General features: G+C 34.1%; 1 protein-coding gene across 1 annotated transcript; it reads left to right on the plus strand.

The window, feature by feature from the left end:
* The first annotated feature begins 384 nt into the window (after window positions 1-384).
* On the plus strand, window positions 385-9,877 carry LOC127127620 (polypyrimidine tract-binding protein homolog 3). Its single transcript, XM_051056871.1, has 15 exons — window positions 385-481; window positions 1,393-1,459; window positions 2,458-2,529; window positions 2,612-2,688; window positions 2,805-2,883; window positions 3,653-3,776; window positions 4,029-4,093; window positions 4,192-4,241; window positions 4,963-5,004; window positions 5,231-5,282; window positions 5,392-5,446; window positions 5,544-5,557; window positions 6,484-6,591; window positions 6,678-6,821; window positions 9,044-9,877. The coding sequence occupies exons 2-15, from the start codon at window positions 1,403-1,405 to the stop codon at window positions 9,431-9,433; spliced, it is 1,329 nt and encodes a 442-aa protein (XP_050912828.1). The 5' UTR covers window positions 385-481; window positions 1,393-1,402; the 3' UTR covers window positions 9,434-9,877.
* Window positions 9,878-23,205: the final 13,328 nt, after the last annotated feature.

A 23,205-nucleotide genomic window follows, 5' to 3' on the forward strand; every position in this document is an offset into this window, starting at 1 on the left:
GGGCGAATGATATTTCGTTTATCATGTTTGATGTTGACGTGCTTATGTGGTTGAAGTTTAATAACTATTATGTGGTAGTGTTTTGAGATGAATATTAGAAATTTCTTTTTGAAACCATTTTGTGAAGGCTAAGTCTAATACCTTAAGTGAAAGTGAGTATGCAATGACATGTGTTTTATAATGATAGTTTTTTGCTGTGTGTTTTCTAAATGAATCTATTTTATTAAAGAGTTGTCGTTTGTGACATCTTAAATTTTCGAGTAATTTTTCTAGAACGGAGGAGATAAGCAGTTCCTTGCATAATAAAAAAATTACATAAATTATAGTAAATTTGACTAATTTGAAGTTTTGGGGGTTGAGTCAATTTTATTTGGGCCTTGAATACGTATACATAGAGCTAGAAATTTACAACATAGAAAGAAAAACAAAAACATCCGAGTAACATACAAACTCACGCCGCGCTCTCTCTCTCTCTCGTCAGGCAAGCTCTCTAACTTTTTCTAAATATTTTTTTTCTCTTTTCATGTAAGATTTTTACCTCCGCAGTTTTGATGAATTTTTTGCGCTCTTTTTAGCGAATTCGAGACACTCTTCTGCTTTGTATCAATTTTTCTTCACCACTTTTTATTCACTTCACTTATAGATTCCTATGTTGAAACGGGTACCTGAGTTTCTCTCGAGTTCGATTGAGTAGGACATAAAGTTTGAACTTGTATGCGATTAGCACCTTGTTTGAGAAACCCTCACGGTTTTATCCAATTGAATATTGATTTACTGTAATTTGGGGTTTGATTTTTTTGGTATGATACATATGCTTATCTTTCATTTTTATTTTTGGTTAATTTTGTTTTTTATGATTAAAATTGTGTTTGTTGAGTTTCATTGTTAGCATGTTCATGTTTGCACAAATGTTATTAGAGGATTTTAGGGTTTGCTCATTGCTGCTGTCCTTAAATTGGAAGAGAGAGAGATGAAAATGAAAGAGCTATCCAGCTTGATTGTTGAGAGAGTAATCTCAAAGGAGTTTTATGCAAGGTTTTAAAAAACGGTGACGAAGACCGCAAAAACGGCCGCGAAAAAATGGTATCGCAAGGTGCCGATACCGGTACTATTATTTACCGGTTTTATGATAAAGAACAAATTGTGATTAATTCACACCGCGATGACCGCAGTTAGTGTCGCAACACCTATACTGACCGAAATCGCGAATGTCTTATGGGCCGATATTTAAAACTTTTTTAGTGTTTAAACTAACATAATAGTTCATGTGTTGATATTTGTCTATCAATCAATTAATGAGCTGAAGGAATTCTAACCAGGAGTTTTAGGGTTTAAATCTTGGAAACTGACATAATCACGTATTTACTAATATTTCATTTTCTTTTTTTATAGGTGATTTGAAATGGCTGAACCTTCCAAGGTCATTCACGTTCGAAATGTTGGTCATGAGATATCTGAAGTAAAATCTCTCACCCTTCTCTATATATGTTTGTACTTGTTGCATATGGTTTTTAATATGATCATGTCCAGAGTCATCTCAAGTTTTTTGAGGTCCTGTTTCACCACGATTTAGCCGTGACAATATTTTATGAGGCCTTATTTAGCCATGGTTTAACCGTGACAAATTTTGGGTGCGATAGCCTACCTTGCATGCTCTCAAAGACGACTCTGATCATGTCATGTATTTAGTATGGGCTATGCTGCACTTACTTTAACTCTATTATGGCCAGAAATGTGTTTTATGTTAAATTTACTCTTGTTTGGGAATGGAAGTATCCATGTTAGATCTTTATTGTAATTAGTTCTACAAGACCTATATCTGATATTAATTGTTTTAACTAGCTCTAATGTAATGTCGGTATATAAAACTAAGTTGGATAATATTGTATTAACTTCAAAGTTGCGTGTTCTCTTTGTTATTAATTGCTATATTTATTAAAGGAAGCTGAAAGATCGTGTCAGTAGATTATATTCTGTTGACATAATTTGAGGTTTATAATTTGATGCAATTTTGCGAGCCAGTGATTCGTATGAATTATGTCTTGTAATGAATACAAATGATTTTGAATACTGTAATATGTGCATGAATTGTTACAATTCTGTGTCCTTGATACAAATGTATGAGTCAGCAATTTTGTATTTCATTTTCCTATTCTTCCTTCCTTTTTCAATTTTATGATATAAATTGATTTTTTTTTAATCTACATTCATATCAATGACACATAATTGCACCAATTCATGCACATACAGCGTGAATGTCATTAATATGAATATCACGTAAAAGATAATGATTATAGGATCTGGATATTATTAGTTTGGGAAATAGACTTTTTGTTGGAAAATAGGTAATAACCAAAGAAGAATGTGTTGTATTGTACCACAAAGACGTGCTCCTTTAAGAGCTCTAAGTTTCAAATTTCTTCAATTATTTATATACTCTGTCTCATCTGGTTGCAGAATGATTTGCTTCAGCTATTTCAACCTTTTGGAGTCATCACAAAGCTTGTGATGTTGCGTGCTAAAAATCAGGTTTTCTTCATGCCTTCAAATGAATCTTTTGGTTTTTCTCCGACTCTTAGAACTCACAGATGAATTGTTATCATTCTTACAGGCTCTTCTCCAAATGCAAGAAATTCCTGCTGCAGTTAGTGCTATACAATTTTATGAAAATGCTCAACCAAGCATAAGGTATGCGATTGTGTCATCTTGTTGTTGGACGACATATTTTTGGTATTTAGAAAACACTACACATTCCCTTCGGTGTTAAGAATTGCTGTTTTAATCATCTATCTGTTTCATTCAAGGGGGAGAAATGTTTATGTCCAGTTTTCTTCTCATCAAGAACTGACGACAGTGGATCAAAATCAAGGACGAGAAGATGAGGTTGGTTTTATTTTGGTTTTTCTTTAATTGAACGATATATACTCCTTTTGTTCCCTTTTACTTGTCGCATTTTGTATAAAATTTATGTTCCTATTTACTTGTTGTTTTCAAAGTTCAATGCAACATTAGTTACCATTATGTCAATATTACCCTTAGGTATTTATTGTAGATAGAGAAATAGATAGAAAAAGATAATAAATGATTAAGGGTAATATAGGAAAAGACAAATAGTTATATCAAAGGCAACAAAATTTATCAATTGTTTTGATATGTGTCAGTGTTATCAAATAACGGTGCCATGGCCACTATGGCGGATATACATGGCGGCTTTTGGGCTTGCTGCAATGGTAAATATCGATCGATATTGCGGGTTTTCCCACTATAATCCTCTATAACGGCGCCACAATGAGGCCGGTATGGCGGGATTTTGGCTATCTGCCATGGACCGCGGACCGCCATCTGCCATCAACAACATTGATATGTGTAAAAAAAAATCCTAAAATGACAAGTAAAAAGGAAAAGAGGGAGTGGCTTTTTGGTTATAGGAAAAGAGGAGAATCGAGTGACATTTTTCTTTTGGCATTTGTATTCTCCATTTTTCATGTGATCTCTTACTCTAAATGATTATCTTACTTTCATATAATGGGCTTATTGTTAAGTTTTCTTTTTCTCTTATCATATACTTCTATATTTATTATCCTTTCTCTCTATCTCTTCTCCTTCTCTATGCTGTTTGCTGTCTGCGGTTGACAACTCTTTGGACGCACAGCCAAATCGAATTCTCTTAGTCACGGTTCATCAAATGCTGTATCCTATAACAGTGGATGTGCTACAACAAGTATTTTCTCCCCATGGATATGTGGAAAAGGTTGTAACATTTCAGAAGTCAGCTGGTCAGATTCTCTCAGATTTCTTCCTTTCTTTCTCTTTCTTTTCTTATCAAGCGCTTTTGTCACGAATATAACGTCATTACATGCATCACTTTTTAAGAATCAAGATTTAACTTCTCAATAAGAATTTGACGGAAAACATGGGTGAATGGCCTATAATATTATTTTAATGGATAAAGATTATCGTTGTATTGGATTTATGCATGTTTAATGGTTGCATAATCTGTTTCATCTTCTGTTTGAAAAATTGTGCAGGCTTCCAAGCTCTCATCCAGTATGAAACTCGCCAAAGTGCCATAACTGCAAGAACTGCACTTCAGGTTGTTTTAAAGTTGCATAGATTTCACACTCTACTTAGCTTGTTGATTCTGATATTGTTTTTCTGGAATGATGATTGTACTTTTTTGAAACTTTCTAGGGACGCAATATTTATGACGGTTGCTGTCAGCTGGACATTCAGTTCTCAAAGTAGGTTAAAATTATCTCTTTGTCAGCAACTTCATCTGATCTTCTTACAAGCTAATTTGTAAGAATGAGTAATGCCCAATATAAAATATACTAGGGCATGAAAACAAAACTATCAATTCGGGCCACCCACCAAATTATTCAAGCACTAAAACAAATATTGTTGGGATCAATGTAGTCAAGTTCGAGTGTTGGATCGTAAGTCTTACATGCTAAGGATGTCTGAGAGTGCTACGAATTAGAGAAAGATCGTTTTCGTCGCTGGCGTGGTTAAGATCAAGCTCTTTGAAGCAAAATGTAAAAATAAAAAAAATGTGTTCAGGGCTTTTTTGAGTCTATATTATAATTTTCATGTTTTTGTGTCTGTGTATGTATATATATGTGTGAAATTACCATTTTTCTCATCGGTAGTTTTACACGGATCCTGCTTAAGATCTTGTGTTTGACTACATTGATTAGGATGCGAGGGGGCTGTATTGGAAAAAAACGACGTTCTACATTCAAAAGAGAAAAGACTGAAAATAGTTTATTAAAGTTGACACCCTCACCTTACAAACTGGTTTTTATAGATGAGTTAGGCACAATATAAAAACCTAATACTTGGTTTAGATAATTACGTTGTTCTCCTTTGCTGGTTCATTTTGCATCTCCCCAACCTTCTTTTAATCTTTTCTTTTACTAAACTAATTTATCTTGTTCGGCGTTTGATTCATGTTTATTTCAGCCTTGATGAACTACAAGTGAACTACAATAATGACCGTTCAAGGTGATTCAATAAGTTCTGTTTTTATCTCAATGCAATCTATTTTTTAACAGCATATTCGTTGTCTATGTAGCACCGACACCTCTGAAAAAAGGTGTGTCAGTGTCGGTATCTGAAACTGACACCGACACTTGTGATTACTGGTGTCGACGTGTCAGTGTTGGTGTCGTGTTTTCGGTGTCCGTGCTTCATAGTTCATTGTTCCTGAGTTTATTCCTCATTTCTGCAGGGACTTTACAAACCCAAATCTGCCTACAGAGCAGAAAGGCCGACCTTCACAAGTATGTTCTATGAGATTTTCTTATAATCTATTTATGAACAAATTTTCTTGTTGATCATTATCAACTCCATTCTAATTCTAGTTTCATGTTTCAATCTTCTATGGAATAGTCTGGATATGGTGATGCAGGAATGTATGGGGTTCAAGGTTCTGGACCCAGATCAGGTGCTAAATATTTTAAAGTGCTTTGGTTAATTTGCTTTGTTTGGTTATTGAGGTCTATTTGTTATGTACTAATATTTTGTCATTTTTATTTTTACAGCTGGATTCTCACAGGTGGGTAGTTTCAAGCTCAGTTGAAGTCACCATATGTATGAAGAAGTTACTATCAGTTTGCATCTTATAAGAAGTAGCATTAAAAATGTGTAACAGTTTCTGTCTTTTCGTTTTCTATTATAACAATAATTTGATAAAAATTTAAATATGCTAAGTACTTGTTTTGCCTGAAGCCTCTCTGGCGAGAGTCCGACATTGGGTGAGATATTACCTGAAAATGAGTTTATTAGTGGGAGACAGACACCCCTCATTTTACAGGCGGGTTTTGTAGGGTTGAATTAAGTTCAGCCTAAATTTTAAGATTTTAGTAGAGCTTATCCAAGAACTGTTAGGGTTACTTTCTGTCGAGCCACTCTGGTACTTCAAATGTCCGATCCTAGCCGTGAGGGTGTGTGTTGGGTATCCCACATTGGACGTGTGTAAGAAATATGACCTTAAAATAGTTTATAAGGGGGAGACATCACTCACATTACAAATCGGTTTTAGGGTTGAGTTTGGTTAGACTCCCCATTTGCAATCAATTGTAGATATACATTTAATAACTTCAAAGATTTTCATTTACTTTATGATAAATGACATTATACCCTGAACCCATTACTATAACTTTCTTCTGTACAAATTAACTGTATACATGCATTTAGAACGAGCTTTTTTGTTTATATGTAGTGCACGCTCTGTTTTGCTTAATTTTAATGTTTTCTACCTAAAAGATCTATAAATAAGATTTTAACTATTAGATGTTTTAAACACAATTTAGTCCCTCTAATACTTATCACCTATGTAGCATCGACACCTCTGAAAAAAGGCGTGTCAGTGTCGGTGTCTTTAATTTTCAAATTATTACCGGTGTTGACGTGTCAGTGTCGGTGTCGTAATTTTGGTGTCCGTGCTTCATAGCTTATTTATCACTGTGTTTTGAATTTTAGATGGGCAATGCTGCAGCTGTTGCAGCAGCCTTCGGGGGAGATTTTCCTCCTGGAATAACTGGAACAAATGAAAGGTGTACAATTCTTGTCACTAATCTCAATCCCGATGTAAGTACATTTGACTAGAACTTTTTCCTTCTGGTAGAAAGTTGTCTTTTTTATTTAATTATTTGCTTTAAATTTGGTTACTTCAGAGAATCGATGAGGATAAACTGTTCAACTTGTTCTCCATTTATGGAAACATTGTCAGAGTTAAAATACTCCGGAATAAACCAGATCATGCACTTGTTCAGATGGGGGATGGTTTCCAAGCCGAATTGGCAGTGTATTTTCTGAAGGTTTGTATTATGTATGCATACATTGGTGATTCTATATCTTTATACCAGGCCTTGTGATACTAGACCTGTTTTTTCTGTGCATGTATATTAGTATCTATAGTGTGAATATGTGATAAAAAAGGATTGGAAGTGCAAACAATAAAGGGAGTGCGGAAATTTATCTGTCTGAAACTGTTCACTTTGATTGATTTGAACTGTTGTATTTATTGAGATGCATTCAACACTCTAAGACAGTTGCAGAGAGTTGTTCCGTTATAACAAAAAGCTGACTTGGCATTACTAACTGCTAATAGTTAACACTACTGTCTGTTGGCAACAATATACTCTTCAAGATCGAGCTTTTTAAAGCAAGATCGTAAAGAAAAGTGCTGGGCCTTTTTTGGGCTGTCTAATTGGGTCAGGGTTTTTTAAGTGAAAATTTGGTTCTTATTATTTCAATCAGGTTAACTCTCTCCTAACCCTAAAATAGAAACAACTGCACCTCTTTCACAATAACTATCCCTCTTTCACGACAATCTGCAACTTTCAAGCTTCATCTTCCCATCCCCATTCAGTTTTCCCCTCTCGCCCCTCTGTTATTGTCGCCGTTAATCTTCCCCACGGCGATAATGTCTTTTGAACTTGTTAAGTTATGGAATGATGGTAATGGGTGTATGTGTGTGTATTTATGAAATTACCATTTTGTCCTTCGGTAGGATCTTACGTAGGGGTGGCAAACGGGTATGCCTGCCCCGCAAAAGCCCGAAAAAAAACGGGGCGGGGCGGTCATAGTTAAGGATGTGGGCCTAAAACTTAGGCCCGCCCCGCAAAAAAGTGAGGGCGGGGCGGGGAAATCCCGCGGGCACTGCACTCTTTAAGCCTAAAAATGCAAAAATTTATGTAAATGTACATGCCCGCGAAAAAAATAGGGCGGGACGGGGCGGACACATTAGAGGGTGAGGACCTAAATCCTTGGCCCGCCCCGCACTAAAGTGCGGGCAAAACAGGCATGTCCAACGGGTCGGGCCCGTTTTGCCACCCCTAATCTTACGTGCCGTGCTAATGATCCGAGTTTTACGATCTTTCACAGGCCGACCGATCCTACTTAAGATGTTGTGCTTGACTACATTGACGTACATTATCACAATATTCACTCAATATACACAAATACTTGATACTTTATCAGTTAGAAGATATTACGGCTATTAGTCTTATTGTTAGCGAGCTTTTCTGAATAGCTGATCACATGTTTTGTTCTTTTCTGTCTTGAGTTCAAAAGCTCTTAATCCATATAACTGTATCTTATTTACTGAATAGCCGAGCAGAAAAGCCCAAATACGAGGTTGAATAGGGAAAATGGAATGACGTGGCAATATTCAGTTAGTAAGGGAAGGATTATAAGAGATAGAGGAGAGGAGAATGGGGATTATTGGAAAGTTTGTTAGAGAGTTGGTTAAGGAGAAAATATCTCTATGGAATTAGGAGTCTCTGGCTCTGTGCTTGCATCGGTTTCTGGTGTAAGAGCTTTTCTGCTCAACTATTCAGTATAGAAGATACCGTTATCTGGTATGCAATGATTAATGTGGATTCTTTCAAATATTGGTTTTGATCATATTTTCTAGACGGTAGAATCGAACATGTGGCCATTTAGCGTGATGCTGTAATATCTTAATGATCTGATATTCTTCAGTATGCTTGAATTTTGAAATCAATTGCATTACTTTTTATCTATAGTTCGTAGATTCTTGGTTAGGAGAATAGATCAGAGAGTCAATCAGCTAGAGGTAAAGAAAAACCTAGAAAATCCGCAAGAGAAGTTATTAAGAAAGATCTTGAGATTAACGATTTTGATAGAAGCATGGTTCGAGATAGAACATCATGGCGGAAGTTGATCCATATAGCCGATCCTATTTAGTGTGATAAGGGTTGGTTGTTGTTGTAGTATGGTGTAGTACTGTTATCATTTTTCTGACGCATGTACGGCTACTATTTGAAAATTGGAAAAATGTGTATTATTTTATTAAGATTAGATTATTCGCCAATTCATATTCAGATGATGGGAATGTGCGCATTACGCCGATTCACATTGAATACTTTAGCCATCCACAAAGCATGTGTTTCATTTCATTGATATATTTTATATTTATTATTTTACTGCTATTGTTATTGTGGGTTGCAGATTAATCACTAATTTTCAGCTCAAGTGTGAAACTGATCACTAAAACCTTTTCAATTCCAAATAGGGTTCCATGCTATTTGGAAAGCGAATGGAGGTGAACTTCTCAAAGCATCCGAACATAACCCAAGGTGCTGATACACACGAATACATAAGCTCAAATCTCAACCGGTTCAACCGCAATGCTGCTAAAAACTATCGGTATTGCTGCTCGCCGACAAGGATCATCCACTTGTCCTCCCTCCCACAAGACATTAATGAAGAGGAGATTGCAAATCTTCTACAGGAGCATGGAATCATTGTCAACTGCAAAGTCTTTGAGATGAATGGGAAAAAGCAGGCTCTTGTTCAATTCGAGAGCGAGGAGGAGGCAACTGAAGCCCTTGTATGCAAGCATGCAACTCCACTTTCTGGCTCCGTGGTTCGCATCTCCTTTTCGCAGTTGCAGAATATATGATACAACACACTTTGATAAGGTCCAAAGAAGTTCTATCTTAATTCAGCACAACGGATTCTGAAATTTGGAAGGATAATTTTTATGGTCTCGTTTTTAATTAACTTATAAAACCTGTTCTAGACTTTTTTTCTCCATTGTCTCAGCTAGTTCTCTTATGTTAGATTGCTAACATAATGTTGATGAGGTAAGCTTTATGGTTGCAGAAAGATGAAGTTTTGAGGCGTAGAAAAGAGAAAATTAGAACCTTGTTTAGAGTTGGGGAATTGAGTTATGGTTTTTATAATGATTGTTGATGTATATGCTTTGTAATTTGGGCTTAGTTGGCCTTTCTGTTGTAATATCATCATTAAACACCAAGATTTCTTGTCCAACTAAACAATAAGCTACATTGTTGTATTTTGAATAAACATCAAAATTTCATATTTGAAAACATGTTTCATAGTATTTTAGTCTTTGGTCAACCTTGGATGAAAGAATGGAAAATAAAAGCGTTAGGTGAAAAAAAGATCCTGTGTATTGTGCAGATTTGAGGGATGTGTTCATATGATCTTCTATTTCTCTCAAATAGATCCTGCTTTTATTTCTATCAAAAGAGTCTTGTATTTTTCAAAACAGCAACAATGTTGTACCTTTAATTGTTTTCCATCCGAAACTGTGAAGAAGTGTATGCTGTTTCTTGGGGGCATTAGAGAGAGTGACGGCAACGGTAAGACTATGGTTGCCTGTCAAAAAGATATACTAATTTTAATTTATTTTATTATGGTTTTGGATCATGGTTTGGATATAATGCCCATCGTAAGACACATGATCAATTGTGTAACTTATACCTTTAATGAAGTGATATTGTTTCATGAAGTCATATGTTTTAAAAAGGTTTTATGCAACTATAAATATTTGAGATATCTGATTTTCATTCTTTATCTTTTTCAACAGGAATTGTCTATTTGAAAGGGAAAATCAATTCAAGTAATTGATATATATCTTATAATTTTAAATTTCTTGTCAAAACTTTTAGTTTTGTGTTTGTTGAAAATAAGAGAGTAAAAAATAGATTTTCTTTTTTACTTTTTAAAATCACAAGTGAGTGTTCCTTATTGATTTAGTTAGTAGCTTGTGTATCTATGTTACGATTTGATTTGTGCAAGATTCTAACAAATAGGAAAATCTCTTATATGTGGTAAGAGGATTAGACTATTCTTAGATTGTGAGAGGAACTAATATAATCCCTCAATGTTCGTTACTTTTTTTGCATTTTACCGCTTTTATACATCATCAACAAACAAGAAAGTTAAATCAATATTTCACTAAAATAAAAAATTGTATCTAATTCATCCATCTTAGATGCATTCTACACTTACAAAGATGAAAAAAATCCAACCAAGAATCATCTGACCGACTTGCCAAGCATGAAGAGGATGTCAAAAAAAAATGGTTCTCCTTTAGTTAAAGGAGAAGATGAATTATCTACAAGATTGTGACTAGTCAGCGGAAATATAAGAGTGAGAAGGGAGTCACTCTTAATGAGCCTTATGAAGGTTTGACTACTAAGGAGACCATCCACGAGAAAGAATATTATGATTTGATTAATAAGGAGGACACATTCAAAGAGGCTCAAATTTTTTTTGCTGGTAAATAAACTTTTGTGAAGAACGCTCTTGAAGCCCTGACTCCAGAGACGTCCACAAAGGCATGTTTGACAAGAAGATAAGTTATTTTCTTGACATTAGTGTTTATACTATCAAATAATATTTTGACAAATATTTAAGATAAATAGAGCTTATGTAGAATTCAAAGGAAGAGAGTTAAGCTAGATTAGAGATTCATGGAAGAGAAGATTGTCCCCATGGCGTCTACCTCTAAACTCTTCATTGCTTTATTTTTATTTTTTTATCTTCAATCTTTTGTGTAGTGGACTTCACTTCCAATATCTTATTTAATAAAACTTAAGTTGTTTTTCCCTTTTTGTGGAATTGTATTTACATTGTTATTTAAATAAAATCTTTCTTGTTATTTAGAAAAAGGTCAATTGAATTTAAACATTTGTAAACGAATATGACAATTTGGTGTATACTGTTAGGTGAGAATGTGGAGTAATGTAAAGGTCCAGAGGGAGGTGAATAAACCCTTAAAAAATATAAAGTTTGATTGATTCTCCAAAATGGATTATCAGAGGTTTTTAAAAATGCACGCAGAAGGTTTAAAGCAAAAGTGTGAAGATTATACTTTTGTAGGAACTTGAACACGTTAAGACTTAACCAATTCACAAATATCAATATGGTTTTATGATGATACACAAAAAGATAATCAACTGATTCAGTTGTATATTTCACAAAGTGTTTTTATACAACGATTCAATATCAATGAATTCTAACCTCATCAGTCTCTTAGAATTTAATCACCACTAAAAATCAATTAGACACCGGTTCTAACAAAACCTAACCTTACATAATAAATCGATACCAATTAAATAAACGATAAATTACACTAAGAATTGAAAATCTAAGCATGTATTATCCTACAAAAATTAAATGTAAAAATGTGTGTGTGTGTGTGTGTGTGTGTGTGTGTGTGTGTGTGTGTGTGTGTGTGTGTGTGTGTGTGTGTGTGTGTGTGTGTGTGTGTGTGTGTGTGTGTGTGTGTGTGTGTGTGTGTGTGAGAGAGAGAGAGAGAGAGAGAGAGAGAGAGAGAGAGAGAGAGAGAGAGAGAGAGAGAGAGAGAGAGAGAGAGAGAGAGAGAGAGAGAGAGAGAGAGAGAGAGAGAGAGAGAGAGAGAGAGAGAGAGAGAGAGAGAGAGAGAGTACACCGTGATATATAGTGATTCAATGTTTGCCCTTACTTTGCCTACTCCACTCTTTAATAGTTTCCCATTAGAATTAATTGTGTTCTTTTTTATTTTGACAAATATTACAAGAGTTCATAACAATCATTAATCCATAATAATACTGAGAAAAATAAATTTCATATCTGGATATTTACTTGTATACAACGTAATGCCAAAATCTTCTACTTAATCTTTACTCGATTCACGCTTCTTGGTTCTTTCCAGCTTCACTAATCTGCTTACATTATTTGTGTATGGAAATCATCCTTTGATCCCACCAATTTCTTAAGTGATGGACTTTCTGAAGATTTGAGAAGAATTTCACCTTGTCCATAGTCTTCCACACAGTCACTACCAAAGTAATCTGTAGAGAAGAACCTAATTCTTTTCACTAGAATTTGTCAGTACCAATGACAACAACCTCAATCTTGTAAGCTACCTAAAAATCTCAATCAAATATTCAAGAAGTATTAGTTTCAATACGACATCTCCCCCAATCAATTACAAAAATTAATGGAAAAAATTAGTTAGGTTAGAATTAAGAGTATTTCATGATTTGAGTCAAAAGAGCAAGTGACGTGGAACAAGAAAACATAAAGATTTTGACCCATTTCTCGTCTGATTTGAATCAAGAACAAAGTTTGATTTGAGTTAGAAAGCCCGTGATTCCAATCAAGTGTAAAGATTAATTCAAATTAATTTAAACAAAGGCAAAAGAGAAATGTGGAAAAAACTGTCTGATTCGAATCAGGTGTAAGGTCTGATTCGAATCAAATGAAGCAGAGGTGGCCCATATATGTCTGATTCGAATCAAGTGCAACTTGTGATTCGAATCAGAAAGTTGTCTGATTCAAATTAAGTTAATAGTATGATTCGAGTCAGAGTGTTTGAAAGTATTTGTTTTTCTTCTGTTCCATTTGATTCGAGTCAGGATATGTACATGATTTGAATCATGCATACAAAATCTTAGTTTTTTTTTATGGTTTTCAAAATACTTTGAGATTTTCGTTTCCACGTAATTTGGACCAATAACACAAATGATTCTTATTCCACTAACTCATGCAATTGACTAAAGTATAATGATCAAGCTCAAATACAACCATTTATTTATGCATGCTAAAAATAAATCGATTCAAACTTAATTTAGAGATGTGCAATTACAAAGCAGACTAAATACACAAAAGTAAAGAAAAAGAAAGAGATAAGACAAGTAATAAAACCACCGTATTGGGATTCTTCCCCTGAATATATCAGGGGCATGCAACTTCAGTCTCCCCTTTTTTGATGCTTCACATGCTTTCACTTGGAATTGAGTCGACTTTGAGTCGAAAGCAAAACTGTTTGTGATCCCCATAAAACATTGCACACAAACCATATCATAAAACTCATAAAAAAATTCTAGACTCACATTAAAACTCCCTCACTTTGACAACACCAAAAAGAGATAAATCGAAATGAGTCTAAAAACCAAATAACCAACTATAAAATGAATAACTATAGATGAACACATGAGCTAAACAACTAAGAAGAATATACAAGAACAAAGATCAGATACATAATGAAGAGAGACGTGCTACATGCAACAAAATGCAAAATAGATCTGCAACAATAACATTCAATAAAATACAATCAAGTGATCAAAATTATCATGTAAAGGAAGATTAAATATTGCATGAATAAGTATACAAATGCTCGAATACACATAATTAACAATATACATTTAAAGGACTTAAATGCAAAGAAGAACAATAAAAAACATATGCTAGAGATGAATGAGTAAAATAAAGAAGGTAATAAGCAAACTAATGAACATATTGTAGAACTACATGCACACAATGATATAAAACCGAATATAAGAATTATAGGGACATACCAATGTAGTAGACAAAACTATGATTTTCTACAAAATAGTGTTAGTGAAAATAGAATATACATAGAAAATGAAACTAAACAGAATTCTTATTCTATTTAAAGCACGAGGAATCTAAGATTCAAAAATCCCTACATATATTGTGAAAAGGTTCCGATGATAATGGTTTTGTAAAATTGTCAACAAATTGAGTTTTAGTGTCAATGTATTAAAAAATAACATCCTTTTTTTCAACATGATCTCTAAGAAAGTGATGTCAGATCTCAACGTGTCTGATCCATGAATGAAGTACCAAATTCTTAGTGAGACTTATTGCACTAGTACTATCACACTTAATTGGAATGCAATCAAGTTTTAAATCATAATAAAGAAATTGTTGCTTTAGCCATAATACTTGTGCTCAATAACTACCATCGGCTACATAATCAACATCGACGGTAGAAAGAGCAACACTATGATGCTTCTTACTGTGCTAAAAAACTAAACAACTTCCAAATAAGTGACGAGTGCCAGTAGTACTTTTCGTATCTAAATTGAACCCTATGAAATCAGAATTCAAAAAACCTACTAAGCTACAAACACTACCTTCAGGATACCAAAGACCGTGTTGGGAGGTTCCATTAAGATACCTCATAGTATATTTTACGATCTTAAAGTGACATTCCTTAGGTGATGTTTGATATCTAGCATACATGCATACACTAAACATGATATATAGTCTACTTTCCATTAAATAGAGTAAGGATCCAATTATACATCTATACCTATTAATGTCGAAGTCCACTCCTTTCCCGTCTTTTTTAATTAGCACATTTGATGCCATGAGTGTTGAGATACTTTTTGAATCTTTCATATAGAACTTTTTGAGAAGCTCTAATCATTATTTCATTTGACTTATGAAAGTGACTTCTTCGACTTTCTTGATTTGCAATGCCAACTCTCCCATAAGATATATCTCAAATTCTCTCTGCATCAAACTTGCAAACTCTCGACAAAGAGTTTCATTAGTAGAAGCAAAAATAATAGTATTTACATATATTTGAACTAAAAGAATATGTTTTTCTTTGCATCTTATAAACAAAGTGGTGTCCACTTTACTATGATTGAATCCTTGTTTTATTAAAAATCCACTAAATTGCTCATACGAAGCTCTTGGAGCTTGTTTGAGACCATAGAGAGTTCTTTTCATATTAAAAACATGGTTAGGATTATCATGATCCTCAAGACCCCAAGGTTGTGAGACACACACCTCTTAGTTTATATGGATGTTAAGAAAAGCAAATTTAACATCAAATTGGTAAAGCTTAAAATCCAGGCAGCACGCAAATGCCAAAAGGAGTCTAATAGCTTTTATACGAGTTACATGAGCATAAGTCTCCCTGTAGTCTATTCCTTCAGCTTGACTATATCCTTTTCCACTAATATTGCTTTATTTATAGTAATTATGCCATTTTCATCCATCTTGTCTCTAAATACCCATTTAGTGCCAATGACAGTTTAATTAACTAGAAGCAGAACAATGTCTTAAACACCGTTACATTTAAACTAGATAAGTTCTTCTTTCATAGAAAGTAACCATCCCTCATCAATTAAAGCATCCAATATCGATTTAGGTTCAATCTGAGAAATGAAAGCAGAGTACTTACATAAATTATTGACCTGTGATCTAGTACTTACACTTCTTTTGATGTCTCTCAGAATTTGATCTGACGAACGATCATTTGCGATTGTCTAATCTTGAGGCAGTTGGTTCGTGGTCTCTTGCGTGTCATCCTCATCTAATATTTCCTCTTTATCTTCATTAATTTCCTCATCATTTGATGAAGGAGGATAATCCTCTTTGGAACTTTTGTTGTTGATCAAATTTTCCATTATCACACCTGAAACATCAGAAAGAATACCTTTCTCCGTCTTTTGGGGTGAGGACTCATCAAATGCAAAATGAATAGATTATTCTACTGAAGAAGCTCTATGATTGTAAATCCAATAAGCTTTACTCATAGACGAGTACCCTAAGAATATCCCTTCATGATACTTAACATCGAATTTACCAAGATTGTCCTTTCCATTATTTAAAATGAAACATTTGCAACGAAAAACGCGAAAGTAAGAAATATTTGGTTTTCTACCTTTAAGTAACTCATATGGTTACTTATCTAAGATGGGATGAATGATCGCCCTGTTTAAGAATGATATGCAATATTAATCGCATCCACCAAAAAGTACTTAGGTATGCTCATTTCACTTATAATGGTCCAGGCCAATTCTTCTAAAACATGATTTTTACGCTCAACAACACCACTTTGTTGTGGATTTATCGGACATGAAAAGTTATAAGCATTCCCGTTTCCGGTATAGTATTTTAAAATTGATGGTTAACAAATTCACCACCATGATCACTATAGAGTGTGATGATTTTAAAACTAAAAACATTTTGGACAAGCTTAGCAAAATCAACTAAAGCCATAAAAGTTTCATCCCTATGGGTTAAAAATAATATCCAAGTAAATTTTAGAGTAGTCATTAACAATCACAAACCCATAATAATTGCCCCATAAACTTTTTGTCTGCATAGGGCCAAACAAGTCTAGGTGGAGAAGCTCGAGAGATTTTGATGTCAAAACAATCTTTTTCGATTTAAACGACACTCTCATTTGCTTTCCCATTCGACAAGCATCACATAGTTTGCCTTTTAAAAATTTAATTTTAGTAAGACCAAACACTATATTCTTAGATGCTATTTTATTTATTAAGTTTAAATGCACATGAGTTAAGCGCCTATACCATAACCAAGAATATCCACCCTTGGCACTAAAAACTTAGTTCCTTGCATTGACACATCATCTAGATCAAGAATATAGACATTATCAGTTCTATAACCTTTAAACACAAGATCCTTACTTGACTTATGCTCAATTAAACAACTAAGAGTATAAAAAACCATAATGTACCCTTTGTCACATAATTGGCTAATGCTAAGTAGGTTGTGTTTAAGCCCTTTAACTAAAAACAAAATTTTAATGGTGATTGTGAAGGGATTTCCCAGAATACCTTCTCTTAAAATTTTATCTCTTGTGTTGTCCCCATACATGACATGACTTATTTCATTCTTATCGAACTTGATGAAAATGAAGCATCTCCTGTCATGTGTCTTGAGAATATGCTATCTAGAAATTATAATCTTTTCTAGGAGACAAGACTTTTCTGTGACAATAAAATAGGACATTTAGGTCCCTAACTAATGGGTCCTTTAGGGTTAGTTGAGGTACACTTAGTAATCCATGTCATTTTTCCATTGTGAACTTGAACGTTTCTAATAGGACAAAGGCCTAATGTGACCCTTATCACAACAATAATAAAAAATAGCTTTAGATGAAATGTTTTTTCTATTTCTTCTAGTGACATGAGGGTTATTCTTGAAAATCGTCCTTCTATCACTTGAAGATCTATAACAAGTACAAGATAGTGAAGTAGCATGAGTTAGTTGTCCTTTTAGAATTTCAATTCCAAGTTTTAAATATGGACAAGTAACACACTCTACTTTAGATACCTTCTCAACTAAAGTGTCCAAAACATTATAGCGCTCATCAACTAGAGATGTATGTACTTTCTTAAGGAAATCCAAAATGCGATTAAGATTATTTATCTCCTTTTCAAGTTTAAAAATAATTTCTTTTTAGCCATAAATTTTCTTAAAAGCATTTATAGAATCCACATACATATCATTAAATGCTTCCAACAATTCACTATATGAATATTCATCATCAGACTCAGAAGTATATACATTTGAAGTTTCACCTTTCTTACGTGCCATCAAACATAAGTTTACACACTCACCATCTGAGCTTGAGCAAGAATCTGAGGAGGAGATCTCATCACCCTTTTCCCACACAATATAGGCTCTACGACCTTTGGAGGTTTTTCCTTTCGTCTTATAGAATTCCTTATATTTATTTTTATGATGTTTGGTGAGACTTAGACAAGTGGTTATAAAATGTCTCGAATTTTCGCACTCGTAACACGTAATGTCATCATCCTTTTTCTTGTATTCTTTCTTAGGAGGGTGAGTATTTCTGAAATTTACTAAGCCTTTGTCAGAATGCTTGAGCTTGTTTCATAGATTTTGATGGTGAAGCTTTCAAAGAAAGATCTTGCTTCTCTTCTTTCCCTTTCTCTTTCTTTTTTGACTTTACTTTGCTATCGACGAGTTGTTTCAGTTCACTTTTATGCTCAGCTAGCTTCCCAAACAACTTTTTAATATTCAAAGTATTAAGATCCTTATAGTTTTTTTTTATAGCGGTAACCTTTGGTTTCCACTCCCTGCACATAGATCTAAACATTTTGTTAGTACAATCTTTGTTAGAATAGGTTTTACCCACGTTGTTTAGTTTGTTGATTAAGTGGATGAATCTATTTTTCATGGAATTCACAAGTGTTTTGGGTTTTATATGAAATAGTTAGAACTCCTCTGTAAACTTATTGACATTAGAATCTTTGACGTCATCTTCTCCCTCATAGAGAGTTTAGAGAGCGTCATACAAACCTTTAGCACTTGAATGAAGTGAAATTGAGTAGAATACTTTCACGCTTAAAACGAAGTTAAGTATATTCTTCACTTTCAAATCATATGAAGCCTTTTTGGTTTCATCACCCGTCCAATATTTTGGATGTTCAACAACGTCATTATCGCCCGTAGGGATGGATGGTCCCTTGATGACGGCGCACCACACATTTTTTTCAACTTAAAGTAAGTGTATGTACATGTTCACTTTTCAATAAGTATAATTTTTCCCTTAAAAACAGGTGCTCTACTATATACTCCCTTTGTATCATCATCGTCTTCAATATTCTTAAACTTTGGGAGTCGATTAGACTTAATCAAAATACCAACTCTTGATGCCAATTGTTGGGTGAGAATATGAAGTAATGGAACGGTCTAGAGGGAGGCGAATATACAATTTAAAAGAAATTATAAAATTTGACTGATTATTCAAAATGGATTATCAGAGGTTTTTAGAAAATGTGCACAAGAGGTTTAAAGCAAAAATGTGAAGATTATACTTTTGTTAGAACTTGATCACGTAAATACTTAACCAATTCACAAATACCAAAGATGGTTTTATGATGATACACAAAAGGTAATAAATTGATTACGTTGTATATTTCACGAGGTGTGTTTATACAATAATTCAATATCAATGAATTCTAACTTCTATAGTTTCTCAAAATTCAATCACCACTAAAGATCGATTAGGCACTAATTCTAAAAAAACCTAACCTTACATGATAAATCAATACCAATCGAGGAAACGATAAACTACACTAAGAATAGAAAAACTAAACATGCAATATCATACAAAAGTTAAATGCAAATGTGTGTGTGTGTGTGTGTGTGTGTGAGAGAGAGAGAGAGAGAGAGAGAGAGAGAGAGAGAGAGAGAGAGAGAGAGAGAGAGAGAGAGAGAGAGAGAGAGAGTAGTCCAGGATGTATAATGGCCGAAGTTCATCCTCTTGTTGCGCCACTTTTAAATGGTTTCCCATTGGAACCTGTTGTGTTCCTTTTGACTTTGACAAATATTGCAAGAGTTCATACAATCACTAATCCATAATAATGCTGAGAAAAAATAAATATCCTATTTGAATTTGACTTGTGTATAGTGTAATTCCCTACTCTTCTAAATAATCTTTACTTGATTCGTGTTTCTTGAATCTTCCAGCTTCACCAATCTATTCATAGTATTCGTGTGTGACAATCACCCATTGATTCCACCGATTTCTTGAGTGATGAACTATATGAAGATTTGAGAAGAACTCCGCCTTGTTCATAGCCTTTCACACAATCACTACCAAGGAAATATGGAGAAAAGAACCTCTTTCTTTTCACCGGAATTTGTCAGAACCAATGACAACAACCTCAATCTTGGAAGCTACATGAAAATCTCAACCAAAATTTCAAGTATGAATTTCAAGACACTGTCTCCCTCAATCAATTAGAAATATCTCATGATCAAGATCTGAAATCAAACTTAAGGTTGAAGATGAAAGAAATTCATTTCCAAGAGTTTTTGAACTTTCAAAAAGAGAGGTTGTTGATTTCTCAAAAAATCACCGTAAAGATTATTTTCCGCTTTCATTGTTTCTTTTGAAATGATATGACAAAATGAATTTATATGTGCTTGATATTAAGCAAAAAAATGGACGGGAAACAATATTTAGATTTGTGTCAAGAACATTTCATGATTTGAGTCAAAAGAGCAAGTGAAGTTGAACAAGAAAACATAAAAACTTTGACCAATTTCTCGTCTGATTCAAATCAAGAATAAAGCATGATTCAAGTCAGAAAGTCCATGATTCGAATAAAGTGTAAAGACTGATTTAAATAAATTTAAACATATGCAAAAAAAGAAATGTGGAAAAACTGTCTGATTAGAATCAAGTTTAAAGTCTGATTCGAATTAAATGAAGTAAAGGTGTTGTAAATATGTTTGATTCAAATCAAGTGTAATTTGTGCTTCGAATCACAAAGATGCATAATTCAAATCAAGTTAAAAGTATGATTCAAGTCAGAGTGTTTGAAAATCTTTATTTTTCCTCTTTCAATTTGATTCGAGTCGGGATATGTACATGATTCAAATCATGCACACAAAATCTCAATTTTTCATGGTTTTCAAAATACTTTGAGATTTTTCTTTCCACTTAACTTGAACCAGTAACACACATGGTTCTTATTCCATTGACTCATACAATTGACTAACAACATCATGATCAAGGTCAAATATAACCATTTATTTATGCATTCTAAAAAATGAATCGATTTGATTTAGAGATGTGCAATTATAAAAGAGACTCAACAAAAAAAGTAAAGAAAACGAAAGTGATATGACAAGAAATAAAACTATCGTTTTGGGGTTCTCCCCCTGAATGTGTTAGGGACATGCAACTTCACATACTCATTATTCACAGCCCTTTGTTCAATGTTTGTGTCCTAGAATCTTTGTGATAGTTTCTGGGATCTATGTTTGACTGTATTTGGACATATCTAGGAAGAAATTCCGACTAAGGGTGTGTTTCTCTTCCCTTCCCATAAGTGATAACTTGGTTTGATGGTATTAACGACTTCACACTATCGTGGCTAGCTGACATACGAGGGACATGTATTTTTTGTTTATGCTTGTTTATATACTACTCACACTTTTCTACTTTTTACTTTAGCTATACCCTTGCTCGCTAATCACCACTTATGTGTTCGAGTTTTAATGTCAGTTTGGGGGTTTGAGGTTTACCTTTATGTTTTTGGCTTTTCCTTTTGTGTTGCCACCACTTACACATTAGAGGTTTAATGCTAGCATTGGGGGTGTAAGCTTTACCTTGTCATTAACACCTTAGCAAACAAATGTCTTGGTAAAAATCTTGTTCATTAAGTATATTCTTGTAGAATATTACATTGTAAAATTTACACAAGAGAATTTAAGTATAAGAGGGACTTAGCTGTATTAGCTTTTAAGATTGGTAGCGTTCCATGTTCTCGTGATGAGCTTCTTGTGGAGGATTTCAATTGTGTAGTCTCCCTTGCCAATACTTGTTCTGACAAGTATGACCCTTCTCTTTTTGGTGCTAGCTTTCCCCCTCCAACGTTATTTCCACCAATGTCAGCTCTTTGCAAAACATGGCCGCCTTAGTGGAACTCTATGAGGTTTATCTCTTTGTTGTATTTGGCCGTTGGAGCTTTCTTGACAATGAAATATGTGAGTGAGGCTAAAAGAATCTTTTCATTTATAAAGTCTAACGTTTTTATTGGATCATTTGTGAGTTTTCCACACTGTGGAGGGGGAATGTCATTCTCCAACTGAGCTATCCAAATTTGACGGGAGTGACAACTTTAGTGTCATATGTGAGATATTCTTCCCGGAGAACATATTTGAGATTTTTTTTCCTAAAGAACATATGGGAGCTTTTCTGCCCAATTGCCTTTCGACCCTTTTTCTCTTCTTCTTAGTCCTCATAGTAGGAATCTGTTGCAGACCTCTGTCTGGTTGTTAGTTTGAGGGTGTTCCAATGGTGTGAATTGGTGATTGTCTCCCAAATTTTGCAAGAGTTTTCTCAAGTTATTGTATGTAAATGAAGTTCTATTGTCGTTGACTATAGGCTATTAAATTCCATATTGGGCTAGAGTTTTCTTCTTGAAGAACCTTTGGATGTTAGTGGACATGATATTTTCTAAGACTTCAACTTTAATTCACTTGGTGAAGTAGTCTGAAACCACTATAAGAAATTTAAACTACCCTAAGGCAATTAGGAAGGATTCAAGTATGTCCATGTCCCACTAGAAGAAAGGCCATTGAGTAGTCAAGGTGTTGAGTTTGGTGGGAGGGGCTATATGAATGTCTCTGAGCTTCTGGAAACCTTCACATTCTATCTTTTTTTTGCGTCTAAGATCATTGTGGTCCAGTAGTATTATTTTTTGAGGACCTTGTTGGCCAATGTATGTCCTCTGAGATGTTGTATAGATATAACCTCGTGGACTTCAACGAGGGTTTACTACTTCTTCATGCTCTAAACATTTTAGAAGGAGATGGATCAGGCGGGGGATGAGGATGTGATGGAGAAACCTATCTTGTATAATCTCCCCTCTATGATCGAGGGGGGAATCGCTAGAGACTTAGGGATGAAATATTCATTGATTAGTTTTGTGAACGAGTTTCGTCGATGATGGATGACTATCTGTTCAAGATATTTATGCTTGTTCCTTCTTTGCGGATATTAAAGGTTCTCATGTAATACATTCCATAATATTATTTACTATAACTACTATGCACTAACTACAAAATATATCTTCCTACTCTAACTAATCTCATTAATCAAGGAAACTAATACCTAGATTCTAGGAACTCACTAACTAAATTGTTGGATTTGGGAGTATATAAATAGAACTCACATTCACTATATTGAACAAAAAAATTATAACATATAAATAAGAAGAATCAACTGTAGATTTCTCTCCATAAATCAACCAATTTATAATGGTCTAACAACAAACGACGAGAAGAAGAAGACCTTATTGAGGGAGGGTCTTCATGTGGCAT

Source organism: Lathyrus oleraceus, chromosome 1, assembly GCF_024323335.1.
Source record: "Lathyrus oleraceus cultivar Zhongwan6 chromosome 1, CAAS_Psat_ZW6_1.0, whole genome shotgun sequence".
Classification (NCBI taxonomy): Eukaryota; Viridiplantae; Streptophyta; class Magnoliopsida; order Fabales; family Fabaceae; genus Lathyrus; species Lathyrus oleraceus.

What these genes read in the sequence shown, in the direction of transcription:
- LOC127127620 (XM_051056871.1), top strand. Translation starts at nt 1,403, where the DNA reads ATGGCTGAACCTTCCAAGGTCATTCACGTTCGAAATGTTGGTCATGAG. An exon ending in TTGGTCATGAGATATCTGAA is followed by an intron (nt 1,460 to 2,457) that starts GTAAAATCTCTC and finishes ATCTGGTTGCAG; the next exon opens with AATGATTTGCTTCAGCTATT. An exon ending in CTGCAAGAACTGCACTTCAG is followed by an intron (nt 4,094 to 4,191) that starts GTTGTTTTAAAG and finishes GAAACTTTCTAG; the next exon opens with GGACGCAATATTTATGACGG.